The sequence below is a fragment of the Myripristis murdjan genome, chromosome 4, assembly GCF_902150065.1.
Source record: "Myripristis murdjan chromosome 4, fMyrMur1.1, whole genome shotgun sequence".
NCBI lineage: Eukaryota > Metazoa > Chordata > Actinopteri > Holocentriformes > Holocentridae > Myripristis > Myripristis murdjan.
Window position 1 is genome coordinate 34,571,275 of NC_043983.1, and position 20,235 is coordinate 34,591,509.

Consider the following 20,235-nt stretch of genomic DNA (forward strand, 5'->3'; position numbering starts at 1 on the left):
ACGAGCAAAATGTTATAATATTATAATATTATAATATCTAACAACCAAGGAGACACGGGTTTCCATGTCCATAAAGATTTGGGTGACTGTATTTCCAAACTCCCACACCGGGACCCTTAAGTGTATCACACATTAATGCACGTGCACATGTAAAAAAAAAACGCTGAATATTTTCGGTACATAATCTGTGAAGTGTCTGTTTGTGTTTGGTTTGAATTGCGGACATGAACAGAGACAAACTGGGACGATTTGGCAGTGAAAGTTAAAAAAACAGGACATTTTAGTGTTTTACAGATCTTTGTTGGGACGGCCAGCGTGAAATCAGGATGTCTGGTCACGGTGGTAAAGACTGAGGACAGGATGAAGACAGGATGAAGACGGACACACACTCCTCATCAGGCTGACTGAGGCCAAACTTCAGTCATGTATCACAGAAAATCACTGATGCCTGATTCACCTGTGGGACTTAGAAAAAAATCAAAAGTGCCGTCTGCAGCCCGCTGGCCGCAGGTTGAACACAGCTGCGTAGGCCAGCGGTGCAGCATGGCTACAGTGTGTGTGTGTGTGTGTGTGTGTGTGTGTGGGACCTTCAGGATGGCGGCCACCGTCTCCTGGGAGGCGTGTCTTGTGTCGTCTCCGTTCACAGAGAGGATCTGGTCTCCCTGCATCAGACGGCCGTCCAGCTCAGCGGCTCCGCCTCGGACCACCTCCGAGATAAACACCCCGCTGCCGCTCCTGCACACACACACACACACACACACACACACACACACACACACACACACACACAGTTTACTTCAGTATTCTAACCCAGGTTTGTTAGAGTGAAAAAAAGATTGCCAAATTCACCATTATTTAGCAGCGCCGGTGGCTCAAATTCGAGTAGCAGTGAGAGAACGGACATGATAGTTGGTGTTGGTGCCAGGTTTATTATTGCTAGTCACTTTATGAATGGGGAGCACATGTCACGTGGTGTGGCCGTCGACTCACCTCAGTAGTGAAATCAGCTGGTTTGAGAGCAGGTTTTTTGAATGAGCTGGAGAGGGGGGGGGGGTGAGCGGGGAGGCTCACATTTTGCTGACCGCATTGCCAATGATTTTAAATGTTTGGTTCACAGTTTTTAACAATAAAGGTTTGAAATGCAGCTTCGGATCATGGCTTTATTGACAGCCAGCGGGTCAAGCAGGTAAAGTTCCCTCGTCTCAGCCTCTCGGCGATATCAAAGTGTTTGTTGATAGTCGCCTAATAGTTGGCAAAAGCAGTTACTGTAATTCTGCACAAAATGGTTTAATTTAGCACTAAACTGTTATCCCTGTTCTCTCTCTCTCTCTTTCTGCTTCATGCCTGCGTCATTTAGATTTCATCCTTCAATGGCGACAGTAAAACACAGAACGCTCCGACCCTACCCGAAAATGTCGGGTAGGGTCGGAGCGTTCAAAACAGCGTAAGAAGTAAATGGTTTGTTCCTTAATCCAGAACAAACCTTGCATCAAACTTCTGTGGTGTGTGTGAGCAGAAAGGGCTTTACAAAAGGATAAGTATTTCTGGGGTGGGAGGGGTCATCAATAAAGCCAGCCAATCAGCAGTCAGCGGCTAATTATAATGAATGAATGTCTCCAAAACAGTAAGTTAGATACTGGGTGAAAAGGGAGCCTCGAAAATAAATTAAAATTGTTATTATTAGTATTAATATTATCATTGGTGTTTCTATTTCCTCAAAGTTTTCTTTCATTCAAATGTCCCACTTGTGTTTTAAGACAACAGTTCATCATACAACACTGACAAAAAGTAATAAAATACCTCTTTAACATGTGGTGGAAATGAGTTTCAGAGTCATACAGAGGAGGAAAAAAAGTCCAAAAGACAAAAGACAAAAAAAAAAATGGACATGTTGGACTTCAGGTCGTGGAGCCGAGTCAGAATCAGACTGAAACCATCTGATCCAGCATGAGGAGACACAGACTGCTGAGTGTGTGTGTGTGTGTGTGTGTGTGGCACCGACCTCTTGCCCACGATGCTGAGGCCGAGCCCCCTGCCGCTCTTCTTCTGCAGCTCCACCTGGAACACGTCCAGGTTCTCCTCGTCCCGGTACTGAGCCTCGTCCCGCAGCACCGTCAGCCGCACCTTGGCCGGAGTCTGACGCAGCGCCGCGATGGCGTCTTCGTGCGCCGCGCCGCGGAGGTCTACGCCGTTCACCTGCACGCACGCACACACACACACACACACACACACACACACACCTCAAAGTTAAAGTTAAAAAACACTTCCTCCTGATATTCATCCTGATAATCCAACTCACTCAGACGTTTTTATCTTTTTCATCTCATGTCATCTTGGTATTTATTACTATTTATACTTTTTAGTAGTACTAGTACTTCAGTAATAGTACCACTACAAGAAACAGTAGCAGTAGTAGTAGTAGTAGTAGTACTGTAGTAATAGTGTCTGCAGTAACAGTACTAAAGGTGTTTGTAATAAATTCTGTAATTTGTTATAAATTCTCATCATTGTAATAATTTCAGTTTTCTGTTTGGCCAGAGGGGGGCGACATCTATCTATCTATCCACCCATCCATCTATCGCTCTGTCTATCTATCCATCTCTCTCTGTCTATCTGTCTGTCTCTAATCTGAGGTCATATTAAAGTTAAAAAAAGTCATGATGGTTTTATGATGTGACGTGTTTCATCTGCTGCCGCTCAGAGGAGCAGCAGGATGAATTATCTGGTGGTTCTGACGGTTTATTAAAGTTATTAAAGTCGTCAAAGGAAGTTATTAAATTGATTTTTATTGCCTCACAGACAGAGAGAGCTAATCTGCCCACGTGAGCTGCAGCTCAGCAGATCATCTGGCTGGATTAGCACCACACAGCCACGTTAACGCTGTTATCTCTGTTATTAATGTCATTATCATCAGTCTGACACACACACACACACACACACACACAGACACACACACACACACACACACACCTCCAGGATCTGGTCTCCTGCCCACAGCCGTCCGTCTCTCGCTGCGGCTCCTTCCTCGTAAACCTCATGGATCACGATGGCGTCCTGACACACACACACACACACACACACACACAAACACACACACACACACACACACACACACACACACACACACACACACACACACACACACACAAACACGACCTGCATGTCACATTTACTCCTATTCATAGATTCTCATTGAAAAAATATGAGTTTTAACAGTGTTATCTTCATATTAACCATTATTCTTTACTTTTTTATTTTGTTCTCATTGGTTTAGAGACATGACATCATCAGGGGAGGAAAGCCAGGACAGAAACAAAAACAAAACAAAACAAATAAAAAAAATCTGATTCTACACTAACAGATTTTAATAATAAACATAAAATAAAATAAAATAAAATAAAACAGTTAAAAAATAAAACAGTCATAAACTCATCAGGTTTTAAAAAATAATTAGGAATATAATAAACAATGAAAAACAGTAAAGGACAGTTCAAAGAAAATTAAACCTCAGGGAAAAAAAATCAGGAAAGGCTCTGTGATAAAAGTCTGTTTTCAGAAGGGATGTAAAGGAAATCACTGGTGGAGACAGCATGATCTAAGTATTTGTGGGTCTGTGTGTATGTGTGTGAGTGTGTGTGTGTGTGTGTTACCAGCTGGGTGTCTCTGCCTCCCACTATACTGAGTCCCAGTCCTGATCGACCTTTACAGATCTCCAGCACGGTTTCCTGTCCGGGAACGACGGGGCAGCTGGCCGGGTCTGCGGGACGGAGCGAGACGCCATAATCAGCTTTATCATCATTACTGTTATTAGTGTTATTAGTGTTATTAGTGTGTTATTAGTGTGTTATTAGTGAATAAACAAAGTGAATGTCATTTAACGCGCGCTTTACTTCACGTACTTCAAGCACTGAGTGTGTCTGCCTCGAGTGCCTCAGGAGGAACTTTTGCTTTTTGTTTGGATTTTTTTTTTTTCCATTTTGCTTCATTTCGATATAAAGAAAGTTCTTACGGTTTTATTTTTAGAATTTCACTTTATTTTGATACAAACAAAGTCATCATGGTAAACTTTTATTCCAAAAAAAAAAAAAAAAAAACACCCTCCATCTGTGATACAACAGAGAAATAAACTGTGATTTTACAGCAGAACACTACAAACCAGCTGACACTCAATTTTCTATTTTTCTGTGTGACCTGTATTACACAGCATGAGACGTGTGATCGGATCGTGTTTTCGCTGTTGTAAAACTAAAATTATGGACCCGTTTTATTCCCACTGGATCAGAGGCGGCTGGTGTTTTTTGGAAAATGAGTTTAACATGAAGGCTTGTGAATAAAACCTTCTTCATCTGGGAGTGAAGGCAGCACGCGGCGAGGGCTTTATACAAATATAATCCATTAAGAGTGAAATGTAGCAGCTGGACGGACACAGATCAAAACAAACACATGTTGCAGCAGGAAGTAAACAAAAACAAACCTATAATATTAATCAGTTTAATATCCGACACATGAGACTGAAAGAAAACCCCCGACAACATGAATTCAATAAATTTATATCATTTATGTCTCAAGAAGACCTGGAGAAAATGAATTTTTAGAACTGCACAGGAAACGTTCACTGAACACGTGTGTGTGTGTGTGTGTGTGTGTGTGTGTGTGTGTGTGTGAGTGTGTGTGTGTGTGTACCTCTGCTGGCAGTCTGCAGGTCAGGGCTGGTGAGCGGGAGAGAAGCTGCTGTCTGTTTACTGGAGCTGCTGTATGACCTGGAGGACTACACACACACACACAGACACACACACACACACACACACACACACACACAGAGCAGCGTGGTGTCAGTGTGTGAGATAGGATCAGGTGGAGGTGTAGTGGCCCTGCTGCGGCAGTAACAGCCCCCAGCAGGGAAACTGAAACTGCAACACGAACACGTGAGCAGAGTCTAAAGTATGAAGCAGAATCAAGCAGCATCTTCAGGTCAGAGTCTCATAACTCCTGCAGGCTGCACGCCGTTTACGACTGCAGTTATTAACATAGTTTAGATTTCAGGAAACACATTTCTTATTTTGCACGTCGCTCCGTTTCTCCGCTGCCTCTCCATCTGAACTTTTATTTTGGCGACACGGTGCAGAGGCTGTGACTGATGTGAGGATCGATGTGAAATATAACAAAATGAAACATGAGCAACACCTCACTATCACAGAATTAGAAAAAGATGAATTGTGCAAAACATGAAATCATGAAAAAATCTGTGATTATCTGTGATTAACTGTGCAGCTCTACACATACCGTATTTCACCAATTAATCGCTGGGCCGCAAATAGCCGCCTGGTTCTTTTAAACGCCTGGGGTCTGCACGCATTTTGCGTATTAATCGCCCACCGGAATAACCGCCGGGGCGATTATTTGCATTATATTGAGGTAACCCAAAATAAGGCTATTCACCGTATTTTTGCAGAAGTAAACAGTTAGCCGCACAATAACTGTGCGGCGCTTCCGTTTTCTGTCAAAATAAGAGCGCTAGCTAACATTAGAACAAAAGGGTGTACCGTAATATTAAATCGACCGACTGAAAATATGTTGAACAGTAGCTGTCATCACGATAACGACCTGGTGCAAAAATAAATAAAGGCCTGCAGCGAATAGCCGCCTGGTTCTTTTAAACGCCCGGGGTCCAAGTCGATTTTGCATATTAAACGCCCGGGCGATTAATTGGTGAAATACGGTATGCAAGCACTGGAAAAAAAAAACAGCAAAAAAAAAAAAAAAACTTTTACAAACTCAGCATGTTAAATAACAGATGCTGTGATCACAGCTGTTTGGGCATGTATATTATTGTTTTTTTTTTTACTGATTACTGTTCTTTTTCCACAAAAAAGTCTAGTTTAGGTGATTTAAACTGATTTAGGTGTTTAAATGTTAAATGCAGCTTACCTGTGCTTTAAGTGTTTGCTCTGCACAGTTCAAAGATGTGTAGTTGTTGTTTTGTGGGCCAACTTCAACTGAAAATTGGAAAAGTTCAAACAGCAGCCACCTGAGATGTAGCTCCTCCTCCAAGCCACGCCCACCCGAGATTCAGCCCCTCCCACCTGAGATGTAGCTCCTCCTCCAAGCCACGCCCACCTGAGATTGAGCCCCTCCCACGTGAGATGTAGCCCCTCCTACAAGCCCCTCCAACCTGAGATACAGTTGCTTCTCCAAGCCACGCCCACATGTGATTCAGCCCGACATCTAAGCTCCTCCCACGTGAGATGTAGCCCCTCCTCCAAGCCCCTCCCTCAGGAAGTGGTGCTGCTGTTCTGCAGCTGAAGTCCCGGAGCTTTGCTGAGCTAACACAGGTTTGTTTGGGGAGGGGGAACGAGCATGCACAGCAAGACATGATTGGCACTGAGGTAGCCCCGCCTCCCTGTGCTGATTGGCTGTGTGTATTAGTGATTTTAATGAAGAGAAAAAGAGCTGAGCCTGTTTTGGGTGTTTCAGGTTTTGTCGCAGTGTTTTGCTGTTACCTGCTGCTCCTGCAGGGCCTTGGGAGCCTGCAGCTCAGAGTCTGCAGAGTCTGCCGGGCCTTTCAGCTTCTGGAGGAGACAACACACACACACACACACACACACACACACGCGCACACGCACACACACACAGAGAGACAGACTGGGTCAAGGAGAAGTGTCCGTGTCCTGATTCAGTCAGCAGGCAGCAGGTCTCCACACAATGTGGAACAAAACCAGAGGACAGGTCCATTCTTTATTCTCCATTCTCTCTCTCTCTCTCTCTCTCTCTCTCTCTCTCTCTCTCTCTCTCTCTCTCTCTCTCTCTCTCTCTCTCTCTCTCTCTCTCTGGAGCCCTCGCTCTCCCACACATTGCTCCACAGAGTCTAGACTTTACATTTTGGTCAATCTGACATTTTGATTTTCGTGTTGCGAGCAGGCAGAGGGCTGCAGACAGGCGGCTGCTGACGGGATCGAACCGGAGACCCTCCAGGATCAATGAGATCTTTATTATCCCCGAGGGGAAGCTTGTGGTCCGGCCAGCAGTGACAACAATACATAAATACAACATTTAAAAAAAACACTCAAAAGACAATTAGTACACATTAAAAAAAATCACACTGTGTTGTTTAAATGGCCAGTGGCAGCTCTTAGGTCGGCCAGGACAGCCTGGGCCTTCCTCAAGGATTATCTGCAGATAATGAAGGTCATTTCAAGGTCGTTCCTGCATTTTTGCTGCACAATTTGACAATCCCCTGCAATCAGTTTCTGTTTTTGAGGGCAAGCAACCCAGAACAGACGATAAAAAAAAAAAAAGACTCGAGATTCAATAAAACAGAAGCTGTCAACACTGAAACTACAGTTGCAGGACGGTGAAGGTGAGCCAAGAGAAAACCAAAATCTGACCACTGACACTTTGAAAAACGATGATGATGATGATAATGGCCTCCATAAAGGAAGGGCTGCTCACCTCTGTGTCAGTAATTTTTTTTTTTTTTTTGACAGAAGACCGCCTCGTCTTACTGTTAATGTGTTTGTACTGATTGTTAACTGGCGGCAGTACCTTGGTGGAGGTGGAGGTGGAGGTGGTGTCGGCCTCTCGCAGGCTCTTGGTGGCGCTGTTGCTGCTGTTTCTGTTTCCCGCACTCTGCTCGGCTTCGTCGTTCGTCTCCTCCTGCAGTTCAACACAACACAACACGAGTCGGCTCTGCAGCTCAGGGACGTTTCAACCCTCACAGCTTTGCACGCTCGGGCAGGTGTAACCGAGTAAACTGACAACAAACAGCTTCCAACGAGTCGTCTAACGTCTCCATCTGAGCATCCAATGAGAAGAATGCCATTATCAGACACTGGAAAACACTGATTCCCAGGATCCCTCACAGTGTAAGGGCCAGGAGAGGCGAGTACTTGGGTGGCGAGCTCTCTAAAGCTGAGGAGAGTTTTGTTTGAGAGAGAACACTACGCAACAATTAAATCAAAAATTTTTCTTTTTTTGGATGAAAGTCCTTTATGCTCTATCCCGTCCTGTCTCAGAATCATGTCGTCAGGATTTTGAGGTCCTCACAGGAAGTTATAGAGACAAAAAAATTAAACTAAAAAACAACAAAATACACTGCAAAAACGCAAAATCTTACCAAGATTATTTGTCTTATTTCAAGTCAAAAATGTCTTATTTCTCGTCAAAATATCTCATTACACTTAAAATAAGACATGATCACCTCAGAAGTAACTTGTTTTTAGACAATTTTCACTTGTTTCAAGTGAAAATTTGCTTGAAACAAGTGAAAATTTGTTTGTTTCATTGGCAAAATTTGCCAGTGGAAAAAGTGAAAATTCACTTGAAATAAGTGAAAATTAGCTAGAAACAAGAGACAAATTTTGCCAATGAAACAAGCAAATTTTCACTTGAAACAAGAGACAATTGTCTAAAAACAAGTTCCTTCTGAGGTGATCATGTCTTATTTTAAGTGTAATGAGATATTTTGACTAGTAATAAGACATTTTTGACTTGAAATAAGACAAATAATCTTGGTAAGATTTTGACTTTTTGCAGTGCAGGCATATTTGTGTTTAAATGGTTTTAAATGTGTTTTTTGATGGTTTAACTGCATGGTGAGTATGGACGGAGGCAGCAGCTGGCAGAGGGCCTCCTCCTCCTTCACAGACAGACAGATGTGGAAAAAAAAAAATCAAACAGACAAATTAGTTTAGGTGATAAAACTGTCTCTGAATCAGTTGAACATGAGAGAAGAACGCAGACTAAACAGACCCCAGTTGAAAAAGCGTGTATGTTTGAGCAGAATGGGCTGATATTTGGCTGGCGAACGCTCTTATTTTGAAATTATGGAAGGTAAGGCCAAACAAAAAAAATACCTTGGGTTCGGGTTCCTTGTCATTTAAGGGCACGAATAGGTAGGGAATTTATTTTATTTTATTTTTTTATTTTATTTAGTATTTTAAGGATGGGTAGGGGGGATTTATATTATTCTATTTATTCATGAGAAGGATGGGTAGGGGGGATTTTATTTTATTTTATTCTTTTTTTTTTCGGAAGCGATGCGTGGGGGGGCGAGGACAAATCACACACACACACACACACACACACACACCGTGCGGAAGTCCATTTTTTCCAGCCGGTGCTGTCGGTGGCGCCTGATTCCATGAAGTTATTTTCCGAAGTTACGCGAGAACATCACCAATAAGGCGAGTGCAACATACATCAAAATAAAAGCCCTGCTTAACTTTTGACCAATGCCAACAAGGTCACACTCGGTCGCATAGTGCCTTTATTTTATTTTTTTTATTTTATTTTTACACAGAGGCCAATAAAATAACCTGACTCGGGGGTTAAATGGGACACCCGGTCGGGAACCGGAACCCAGAATGTTTTTTTTGTCTGGCCTAAACAAGAACGGTGAAACACAAAGAACAGAGCCGGTGCAGCCACATGAACGGAGGGGAGGAGTAAAGACGACTCTGAGTTTGTGTGTGAACCAAAAACCACCACAAACATGAGCCACAGCGCCCCCTGCAGGCCGGAGGGGCGGGCACAGCGACACTGACCGGTGTGCTGGGGGTGTTGGTGTCCTGAGGAGGAGGGAGGGCCAGACTGTCGGGGGGGGCGGGGCCCACCGGCTGGAGCGGGACAGGCAGGCTGACACACACACACACACACACACACACACACACACAGAATAAAGTTGGAGTCACAATTGTACACTCATGCTGTGCAATAACTGCAGGTATTGTGTGAATGTGTGTGTGTGTGTGTGTGTGTGTGTGTGTGTGTGTGTGTGTGTGTGTGTGTGTGTCACCTCAGGGCTGGCAGGGTGGATGGGGGGAGGAGGGTTTGGGAAGGGGGGAACGGCCATCTGGTTTATAGCATCTTCATTTCTGCAGAGAGAGAGAGAGAGAGAGAGGGGAGAGAGAGAGAGCGAGAGAGAGAGAGAGAGAGAGAGAGAGAGAGAGAGAGAGAGGGAGAGAGAGAGAGAGAGAGAGAGAGAGAGAGAGAGCATCATTCGACTGGCTCTGCTGTCTCCAGTTTTGGCTGCAACATGAAAAGACAGGAAACCAGTTTCATCTCTGTGAGTGTGTGTGGAGCTGATGGAGTTTCATATTAAAGCAGCAGCTCCAACACCTGCGCCCACACACACACACACACCCACACACACACACACACACACTCGATCAGGCCTGGTGTTTCATTCTCCTTAATGTCACCCTGACATGGAGCTGCACCACGGCTGCACCTGTTCTGTAGTGCTGCTGCACTGCATCAGAGTCTCAGTAGACCCTCAGTAGACCCTCAGTAGAGTCTCAGTAGACCCTCAGTAGAGTCTCAGTAGAGCCTCAGTAGAGTCTCAGTAGAGCCTCAGTAGAGTCTCAGTAGAGTCTCTTGCCCCTTTTCCACCAAAAAACACCTGGTGCTAGTTCGGAGCTGGTGCTAGAGCCGGTGCTTAACTGGTGCCAACAAAGAACCGGTTTGCTTTTCCACCGGCCAACAGCCAAGTGGAGCCAAGTCAGAGCCACGTCATGACATCATCGTAAAACGTGATCACGTGGGTGCGCGAGACGCTCGCTTGGAATGACAACAACAAACATGGACGACCCACCGTAGCGATGCAAATACTGAAAATCCTGCTCGTGTGTTTACAAGCCTACATTGCGGTCCAGAGGCGAAAAACACAATTATTGCCGGCTACCCGTCGTATTCGTGGTCGGAACGAACGGTGAGTATGTTTAGCTTTATGTTTATAGCAATCGCTCCTCCCGTTTGAGTCTGTAACCCCGCCCACCAATGACGCGGTGGGTTGCGTCATCGGTTCTTTCTCTGGCTCCCGTTTAGCCCCTGCTCACCGTTGGTGCTTGCTTGGAACCGATTTGGAACCAGTTTGGCTCCTGCTCGGGCGGCGGAAAACCAAAGAACTGGTGCTAAGTCAGACACGGGCTCCGAACCAGCCCTGGAACCGGTTTGGTGGAAAAGGGGTAAGGCAAGGCAAAGCAAATTTATTTGTAGAGCACAATTCAACACAAGGTAATTCCAAGTGCTTTACAGAGACATTAAAAGCAACAAGACACAATTTAAAACAATAAAAACAGTCAATAAAAAGGGAAATAGAATTGAGAATGATAGCGAAAATAAAATACAGTAACATAAAATATCAACAGGCTCAGTACACTGCCTGAGCTATGCGGACTTCCTGGTCACCCCCTGAGGGATGCCGACAGCCCAACCTCTTAATTCCTCTGAAACCTCTCCTATTGGAGATTTCAGTCCGGACTCAGTCCTCAGCCCTGGAATCTCTAACATTTGATATCAGAACCTTTTCCCGACATCGGGTATCAGTAGAGCTTCACTAGAGTCTCAGCTGAGCCTCAGCAGAGCTTCAGTAGAGTCTGAGTAGAGCTTCAGCAGAGCCTCAGCAGACCCTCAGTAGAGCTTCAGCAGAGCCTCAGCAGAGTCTGAGTAGAGCTTCAGCAGAGCCTCAGCAGAGTCTGAGTAGAGCTTCAGTAGAGCCTCAGCAGAGTCTGAGTAGAGCTTCAGCAGAGCCTCAGCAGAGTCTCAGTAGAGCTTCAGTAGAGTCTCAGTAGATCCCGTGTTGATGCTCCCACAGAGGAACCCTGAGTCATGAAGAAACGACCTGAGCGCTTTAACAAATTATTTGTAACGACCTGAAACAAAGGCAGCTGGGATTTGTTGTTGTTGCTGTTGTTGTTGTTGTTGTTGTTTATTTTAAAGTCATCCTGTTGTTTGTTGCTGCTGGTTTCTGAGCAGAGAGTTATTTCCTGTTGGGAGCTCTTCTGTATGGAGGTGAATGGGCAGACAGAAACACAGCGCTGTGGATCAGCAGCCCAGAGGAGCACCAGGGCTCCTAACGAGGAGACTTCAGCTCCATGTGGACTCCAACCCGACGACCCGAGACTCACAACAACAACAACAACAGAGCTCAGTTTGTGTTTTAAGAGCCTTTTCCCGGCGTCGGCCGTTTCCGGGAGGTAAAAGTAACGGCAGGTGGTTTTATCGGCTGATCAGAGCCTCGGAGAGAAGCTGCAGGGAAACCTTGGCTCTCTGCAGCCTCACTCTGCAGGCAGGGGATATAAATGACCTGTCACACACAGCACAGCCTGTCATTCACTGAGCCACGGCCCATTCTCTCTCTCTCTCTCTCTCCCCCAACTCCATTCTTCTCCTCCGTCCTCCCTCCATCCATATCGTTCAAGGTATGGTATCATAAATCAAAGTTCAATGACAGCAAAGTGAGACCATGCAGAACCGTATTTACTCCTGAGCCACAAATCTCTCTCTCTCTCTCACGCGGCAACATTAGCTTTGTATACGACTGAAAAAATCCAGTTATTGCAAAGGTCAAATAATATCTTTTGAATGAAGAGCTTTGGAAAGTGATGCATGAGCCTTCTCATGTGAGATTACTGCAGCAGAATAAAATGTAGTTAAGGTCATTATTCATTTTTCTCACCCAGAATATACTATATATTGTCATATTTTTGTATTGTAACATGCTGAATTTAGATCCGTTACCTCTAGAAATGCTATCTCCAGTGTTTTTTAAAGACTGGGTCATAACTAAAGCGTAGCTCACGAGAGTTGAATTGAAAATGAGCAGACGCCGGTTAAGAAGATCCACATTTCTTTTTTTTTTTTTTTTTTCCTCCTGTGGTTGTGCAGCCGGTCAGCAGCACAGAGTGGAAATCTGCTCAAACTCACATCATTTTACAGACATGGATTATAATTTCAGTTTATAATCCTGTCTGCAGCAGAAATATTGGGGCTGTGGAACAACGACAGTTACTGATCAATATTTGGAATCAAATGTACTGATCATTTTATAGGATTTATAGCTTTTACTCTTTACTTCACCGGAGCTTCCTGTTGAAGCTTCACCGGAGCTTCCTGTTGAAGCTTCACCAGAGCTTAGAGAGCCTGCACTGATCTACATGCAGGACATTTCAGCTGAACTCTCAAACTGAACCCTTGGAAAAGACCAAAAGGAGGGAAAATGAAGAGAAATGACATGAAACCACTGAGGAGCTGGACAGCACCTGTACATGTGTGTATGTGGATCTGTGCACAGGAGGAGGTGTTGACTACACAGCACAAGGTGTTTGCACATGATGTATATGCATGTATGTAATGCACGTGATGCAGGTGTGTAGACATGCTAACCAAGAGATGTGGGCTGTTGGTTTGATTTGATGACAGAAGGAAAAAGATTCAGGTTCTGTTCACTTTCCTCCATTCCTTTCCTCTTCTCCTTGCTTCCTCTCCTCTGCTTGTTTCCTTGCCTTTCCTCTCCTTGTTTCCTCTCGTCTACTCTCCTTGTTCCCTCTCCTCTCCTCATTTCCTCTCCGCTCATCTCGTATCATCTCCTTGTCTCCTCTCCTCTCCTTTCCTTGTCTCCTCTCCTCTCATCTCGTCTCCTTGTCTCCTCTCCTCTCGTATCGTCTCCTTGTCTCCTCTCCTCTCCTTTCCTTGTCTCCTCTTCTCTCATCTCATCTCCTTGTTTCCTCTCATCTCCTTGTCTCCTCTCCTCTCCTTCTCTCCTCTGCTCTCCTTTACTTGTCTCCCCCCTCCTTGTTTCCTCTCCTCTCCTTGTCTCCTCTCCTCTCCTTGTTTCCTCTCCTCTCGTCTCATCTCCTTGTCTTCTCCTCTCCTTGTTTCCTCTCCTCTTCTCTCCTTGTTCCCTCTCCTCTCCTCGTTTCCTCTCCTCTCCTTGTTTTCTCTTCTCTCCTCTCCTTGACCTGTTTCCTCTCCTCTCCTTGTTTCCTCTCCTCTCCTCTCCTCTCCTTGTTTCCTCTCCTCTCCTCTGCTTCACCAGTCTCCTCTCCTCTCCGTCTCGCTGACAGCTGGCGGTGCAGTAAAAGCCCTCTGTTGATGGGAACATGAATGTAATCTGAACGAACATGAACAGTCCAACATGGCTGGGACGGCTCCGCTGGGCTGAGGGGGGCGGCGGGAGAAATCATATTTATCACATCAGCGGCTCAACAGCAGCGACGACAACGAGCCCCCGGCGCCACGGAGACGAACACGACAAATCAACAGCAGATCCCCAACGTCTGCCGGCAGATTAGGAGGAGGAGGCGCTAAGGGAAACGGTACCTGGTGTTCAGCGACGGGACAGCTGCTACATGAAGGCATATGGAGGGACTCCGCCACCAGGGTGCCTCAAAACCACCGCCGATGCCGGGCTGTTTGATTTGAGGCGTCGACACTAAACTGGGCCATCTGTGGTGGTTATCATCAGCAGAGGAAGCTACAATGAGGCTTTGTCTGAATATTGTTTGAATTAAAAACGTTAATCCGCAAGATCTTCACTTTTTGATTCTATCTTTCAAAACAGGCAGGGATTAGACTATATTAAAGACCCAGAAATGGTAATAATTATATTCTTTTTCCATTGTTGAATGTGAATTGTACACTGTGTGTATCCTGGCAGTTTCCTTTCTACCTGAGATTTAAGGGGACGAATAAAAATAAAAACCTGCAGTACATCTGCTGTGTCAGTCTGTCCTGTGTTTTTAACCGGGAGGAAAAAAAAAAAAAAAAAAAAAAAAAAAAACGGCAGCTGACCGGCAGACTTTGTCAAATTTCTCCAAAACTCTGCAGCAAAATTGGCTTCTTGAATCGATTTCATGCGGAAAAACAGGCCATGCAGCTGCTGAATCCTGTTTCATTTCACGTCTTAACTGACAAACTGAAGCGTTTTCAGAGCAGAAAAAACTCTCTGCACGTCGATCTCATGAGACGGGAGTGTAAGAGGAGCACGGCTGGATCAGAAGCTGCAAACAAACTGTCCAACTTTGAAGTCTGCAACCAATCACATTCCCTACGTGCAATAGAAAGGCTTAAATACCAAACATCATTCTACTGTAAGACAGACTCCAACAACATATATCAAACGAAACAAAAAAAAAAAAAGAAAACTGTTAAGGATCGACTGAATTGAATGTATGCCTTGTCTTGTCTTGTAAGGTTGAGGGACATTTGATTATTGTCACCTAATGCATGCATATTTTGATGTGGTGTTGGCTCACTGGATTTTAATGAGGCACAGAAACCCTGATAGCACCGATCATAAATGTACCACAAAAATTCATCAATAAATGATTAGAAGCTTGATAAATATAAAAAGGGCCACACAAAAATGCAGCGAGCCAACATCACTGCATCAAGAGCTACTAGACGCCAAGTGTTCAGAGGAGATAACAATAAAGATTTATGAAGTGGAAATTCATGAGTTTTACATGACAATATCCCCCAACACCCACAGAAAGAAAGAGGGAATAAGTGTCAAAGGCGCACGTGTTATACATCAAACTGTTCAGCATCTTCTGTTGAATTTCTAATTTTTATGCTACGACCTTCGAAAGCCGGCGACGCCACGTCCAACAGGGGGCGCACCGAATCCACAAGAGTCTCAGCTTTCCAGTCAAAGCCGACGGATGCAGCTCCAAGACTGTTTAGGCCCCAGTCTGCACACACACACCATTTTACAACAGGCCACAAGAACACATGTGGACTGCAGGCTTTGGGGCCCAAACTGCATGGGATTAGCAGAAGGTGGGCGTGTCTGCAAAGGGGAGAGCCGTGGAACCCATTTTCATTCACACATCTGGAGGTCAGAGGTCAAGGGACCCCACTGGAAACAGACATGACGGTTTTTCTAGTTTCATATGATATTAGTGTCTTCACCCCCAACAGTTCACTGGATTCATGCTGCAGCCGGTCGGTGGGCTGCTGGGAGGTTAATGGTTTTATTGACGGAGCCAAAACAAACAGAGAAATGCCCGAATAGCCTGGATCAGCGCTGTGGCGGGGCAGACACACACACACACACACACACACACACGCATTCAGGTGAAAGTGCCAACTTGAAGGTGTTTCATACGTCTGCAGGGCGCCACTGTCGCACTTCACCCACGGCACTCGAGCCGCCACATGTTCGATAACTGTGACTTTCCATTATCTGCAGCGGCGTGTCTGTGTTTTCCTGCTCATAACCCCGGCCAGCGGGGAGGAGATGGGATCGCACCTTCAGGCCGTCAGGAGGAGGAAGACGAGGAGGAGGAGGAAGTGCTCTTATCGCCGGATATAAAGGGACAATTTACAGTAATATAGCACAAGGGTTCAAATCATCTGTTTGTAGAAGGGTGATAAGAGTGTGTGTTGGTCGAGAGTTTTGCCCGGGTTCAAGAAATCCTGTATCAAAAGGTATTACAGCCACAACTTTCTGTTATACTGCATTAAATGGCACAAAGACTAATATTACCTATTCTCCTTTTGGCTTTCATTTTCCATTGTGCTGTATCAAAGCTGACATCACTATTGATACACTTCAGCTGTCGTATTATATTGAACTGCATCAAAGGCAGTTACGGCTAAAATTACCCATTAAAATGCAATGTCTTGTGTCAGAAGCACAATGGCTATAATTATCTGTTGTATTTTATTCGAGGGCACAACGGCTATTATTACCTCCTGTGCTGTCAGAGAGCGCTATCTGCAAGTTCACAGATCGTCCCGGACTTGTTAAGCATCTGCTGGCGAAGGCGGCAATTAGCACAGCACGTTATCGGCATTTTTAATTTACATTTCAAACATTTTAGAGGGCAGGCTTTTCACCGCCTCTATTAGCCATGAAAAGGAAACAGGTAGGAGTGAGTTCACCTCGAGCAGCGGCGCCCCGTCCCGCTCTGGAGAGCAGATCTACACGTCAGGATATAAACCAAAGAGCCGTCCGTCCGGCTGATTTAGCGGGACGACGTCGACGAGGAGGAGGATCGCTCTCCAGTTCAACTCCTCTGCAGGGTTTCCCTCTCATCTCTCACTCTTTTTTAACACTTCTTCTTCTTCTCTTTAATTTCTTGTCCTTTTGAGTGCTCAGCTCCAAAGAGCCTTTAAAAATACGGATCAGCCGCCTGCTTTTTTTTTTTCCACATTTACATTTTGCACATTGAGCTGACACCTCCACCTGCTCCTCTCACCTGTCTCTCCTTGTCTTTTGTAGTTTCTTTCAGGCGGTATATCTGGCAGGGAGACAGATGTTAGCTGGTGTTATTACTCCGGAGTTGCTGACGAGTTCGACTGCAGCTTTCTCTCTCTCTCTCTAAATAACCTGTCGTCCTCTCTTTACCTCTCTTTCCTCTCCATTTCCATGTGTTGCCTCTGTCTCTAGCCTCTCTCCTGTCCCTGCAGGAGGACGTATTGTCTTTGCCCCCGTTAGTGGCCCGCTCCCAATCACTGATAATGTGTTTCCCTGACCTTCGTCAAGGTGAGGCCGGCAGGAAACAGGATTTATGATTCAATCTGTGACTTTCCCGCCTGGGCCGACGCAGGAGACACGAGACGCTGCAAAACGCTGCAGAGAAAATCAGGCCTGGCATTTAGCTTCAAATGTTCAGACTTAAAATCGTTGTTTTTTTCCCCTAAAACACAAACGAGGAATCCTGCCTGTGTGGTGGGGTAATTATTTGTTTCCAAGGCAGTTTCACTTGTGATTTCCATCAAAGAAGCAGCAAAATCATGAAATGAGGCGGATTTAGAATCAGAAAAATAAAGAGCAGCGCGATGTGGAGAGAATAAATCCTTGAAACATGCAGCGGTTAAATCAGCGCAGGAAAGCAAAATGTCCTTCAGCATTTTCTCAAGGACGCGTGGGAAGGACGCCTGATTTTTTTTTCTCTAATCACGACAGGAAACCTGGCTGACGTGCATCTTAAATTGTCTCCCAGCATTGAAACATGTTTTCTAGTAATAAAAGTAGATTTGAAATTGATTTAAGCTTTTTAAATTGTTCAACACCTAAACTATTTAAAAACTGTAAGTAGATTTAAATGCATATCAGTTTAAACAGACTGAGCACACTTCCTGGTAGCCATATTTTATATGTAATTACATTTATTTGTGAACTATCAGGCTGTTTCTTCCCGGTTACTACGCAGAAGTTCCTCGCCGGATCTACTTTCCAATTCAAACAGGAAAATAAAAGGAAAGGAGCTGTTTAATTTCCTTAAAAAATGGGAACCGGGACTTGTTGTTTCTTATATTTTGTTGATCTTCTTTGTTGGTGCTGATGGTGAATGGAGTGTTCACGTTTTTATATTCGGCGTTTGGGTTTATCCCGGTTTCTGCAAACAGGACGTTTACATGCAGCAGCTCACACGCAGTGCATGCTGATTATCTTTAAAGTAAACAGAATACTAAATATAAATACAGCCGGCTGAGACAGAAGTATTACAGTGGAGTCTGTGTTGTTTTTGCTTCAGGTTCTCATGACCGACTTGAATTAAAACTGAGCAAATTCACTTGATTTCTTTCAAAAATATGCGGGGGAAAAAAGGCAATAACTGGAATTACCAGAAATTACCGGACAAATTACTGGAACTACAGTAAAAGTAAACGTAAATGTAAAGGTAAAAGAAAATTACCAGAAAGTAGCACAAAAATTACAATAAAACTATATTTGTAATTGCTAAATAATATCATTATTGGCAGATTTCAGTGTCTCACAAAAATTTAAACTACACCTCATTTTGCTGAGGACCCCCTGGAGGACTCTTAAGGACCCCTGAGGGTGCCCGAGCCCCACTTTGAAAACCACTGACCTTATTCACTTCTTTAAACCTTGTTCTGTGAACTCTCAAATGCAAAATAAATAAAAATTATTATTATCATTATTACATGTCAGCTGCAGATAGAGATGCATGTCATGATGGCGAAAGCAGGCCCTCAGTTTGTGTTTCCATGGTGACGAGCTCAGAGGCTCCTGCCCTGTTGGCATCCCACTGCTCATCGCCGTGGCGACCTTTATCCAGGGATAAATCATTCACCAGCGGCCCGCGGACACGACTTTAACGAGATTTTGTCACCGAGACGCTGAACACGGTGAGAGCTGCCATCCTCCTGCCCCGGCCGGCTGGAATTCAATCAGAGAAGGAGAGAGAGAGAGAGAGGAAAAAAAAGGCGAGTTCACGTCATAACAGGAGAAAATTGTCTGGTGACGTCTGGGTGAGATCCAGCAGCAGGAGTGAGAGGAGCGCCGGGCGACATTTCCCCCTGGAAATCAGACATGGAGGGAACGACAGTGAAAATCTATGCAGGCCTGAACCTCGACATCTGTGCTCACATCAAATTAAATTCATCTCAGACGTTTCCAGAGAGGCTCCGGTGGCCGGCAGCCGTCTCCTCCCTGGAGAAACCTCAGTGTGAGTGGAGCTCAGCTGAGGGAAACGCCACCTGACGCTCCTCGCCGCCCCTCACTGCTCCTCGCCGCCCCTCGCCGCTCTCAAGTGTCGGCGAGCTCTGTGGCGTTTCTGGATGAAAAGTGTCTGCACGTCCCCTCCGGGCCTTCTGCTCCTTTTTGATCCCGGCGATGTTTCCGTCTCTGTCACTGTCCGACGTCGCCGCTGACAGGCGTCCACCGCAGAAAAATGATGCGACTATTAAAAGCTGTTAATCTCCAATCCTGTCAGCTGAAGGTCGGTCCAAAGACTCTCTCCTCCCACACGCAACCATCAAAGACAAAACACCAACAAAACACCGCACAACATGTTCAAATTCACCTTAACAAGCTACTTTTTAAAATAAGAGCACCAATCTGCAAAGGAAGAGAAATTATTTCTCAGATTGGGAAGTTTTACTTGATTCATTCCTCATTCTTGAATGAGGAAGGTTTGTCACTGCGGTTTGTAAACACAAAGCTGCAAAGCTGGCCCCTCCTCCCTGGCTAAGTTAACCGCCGGCAGCTAGTTTTCCTTTCCTGGGATGACAAAATGTAATGTCACCATCTTAGGAAAAAAAACAGAAAACGTCACTCTTCCTCCTCCTCTCCCTCAGTGTTGCTGTGAAAGCTCAACCCCAGATTCACTCTCGATGTGGAACGAGGTTTGTCTGGATGTGGTGCTACTGATCTGTGATTGGCTGAGATGTACACACCCGCTGTATTTTTGCATGAGTGCATACCTACATGACATTTTTTAGGGAGTCCTACTCATTCTGCCTTTGAACCAGCAAACAGTTTTCGCATATAAACGAGCTGCCAGGCAAACTCCAGAGGTGAAGGAGACTTGCATCAGAGCGGTGCATGCTGTGAAAGATTTCAATATTTAAATGTGAGAAGACGTTCCACTCTGCAGTGCAGGCAGTGTGTCGACCCGAGAGCAGAGCTGAACACCTGAACACCTGAACACCTGAACACCTGAGCAGCTCAGCCTCACAGCTCAGGTTCAGCTGGAC

At 45.1% G+C, this 20,235-nt stretch overlaps 1 protein-coding gene across 1 annotated transcript in view; it reads right to left on the reverse strand.

Moving 5' to 3' along the window:
- Positions 1-20,235, reverse strand: part of LOC115357682 (multiple PDZ domain protein-like) — a 72,175-nt gene that overhangs the window by 9,559 nt on the left and 42,381 nt on the right. Inside the window, 10 exon segments of the mRNA XM_030049291.1 lie at positions 588-735; positions 2,003-2,196; positions 2,971-3,054; positions 3,651-3,757; positions 4,684-4,768; positions 6,501-6,569; positions 7,543-7,653; positions 9,543-9,633; positions 9,794-9,832; positions 9,834-9,872. Coding sequence (XP_029905151.1) covers positions 588-735; positions 2,003-2,196; positions 2,971-3,054; positions 3,651-3,757; positions 4,684-4,768; positions 6,501-6,569; positions 7,543-7,653; positions 9,543-9,633; positions 9,794-9,832; positions 9,834-9,872 — 967 coding nt within the window.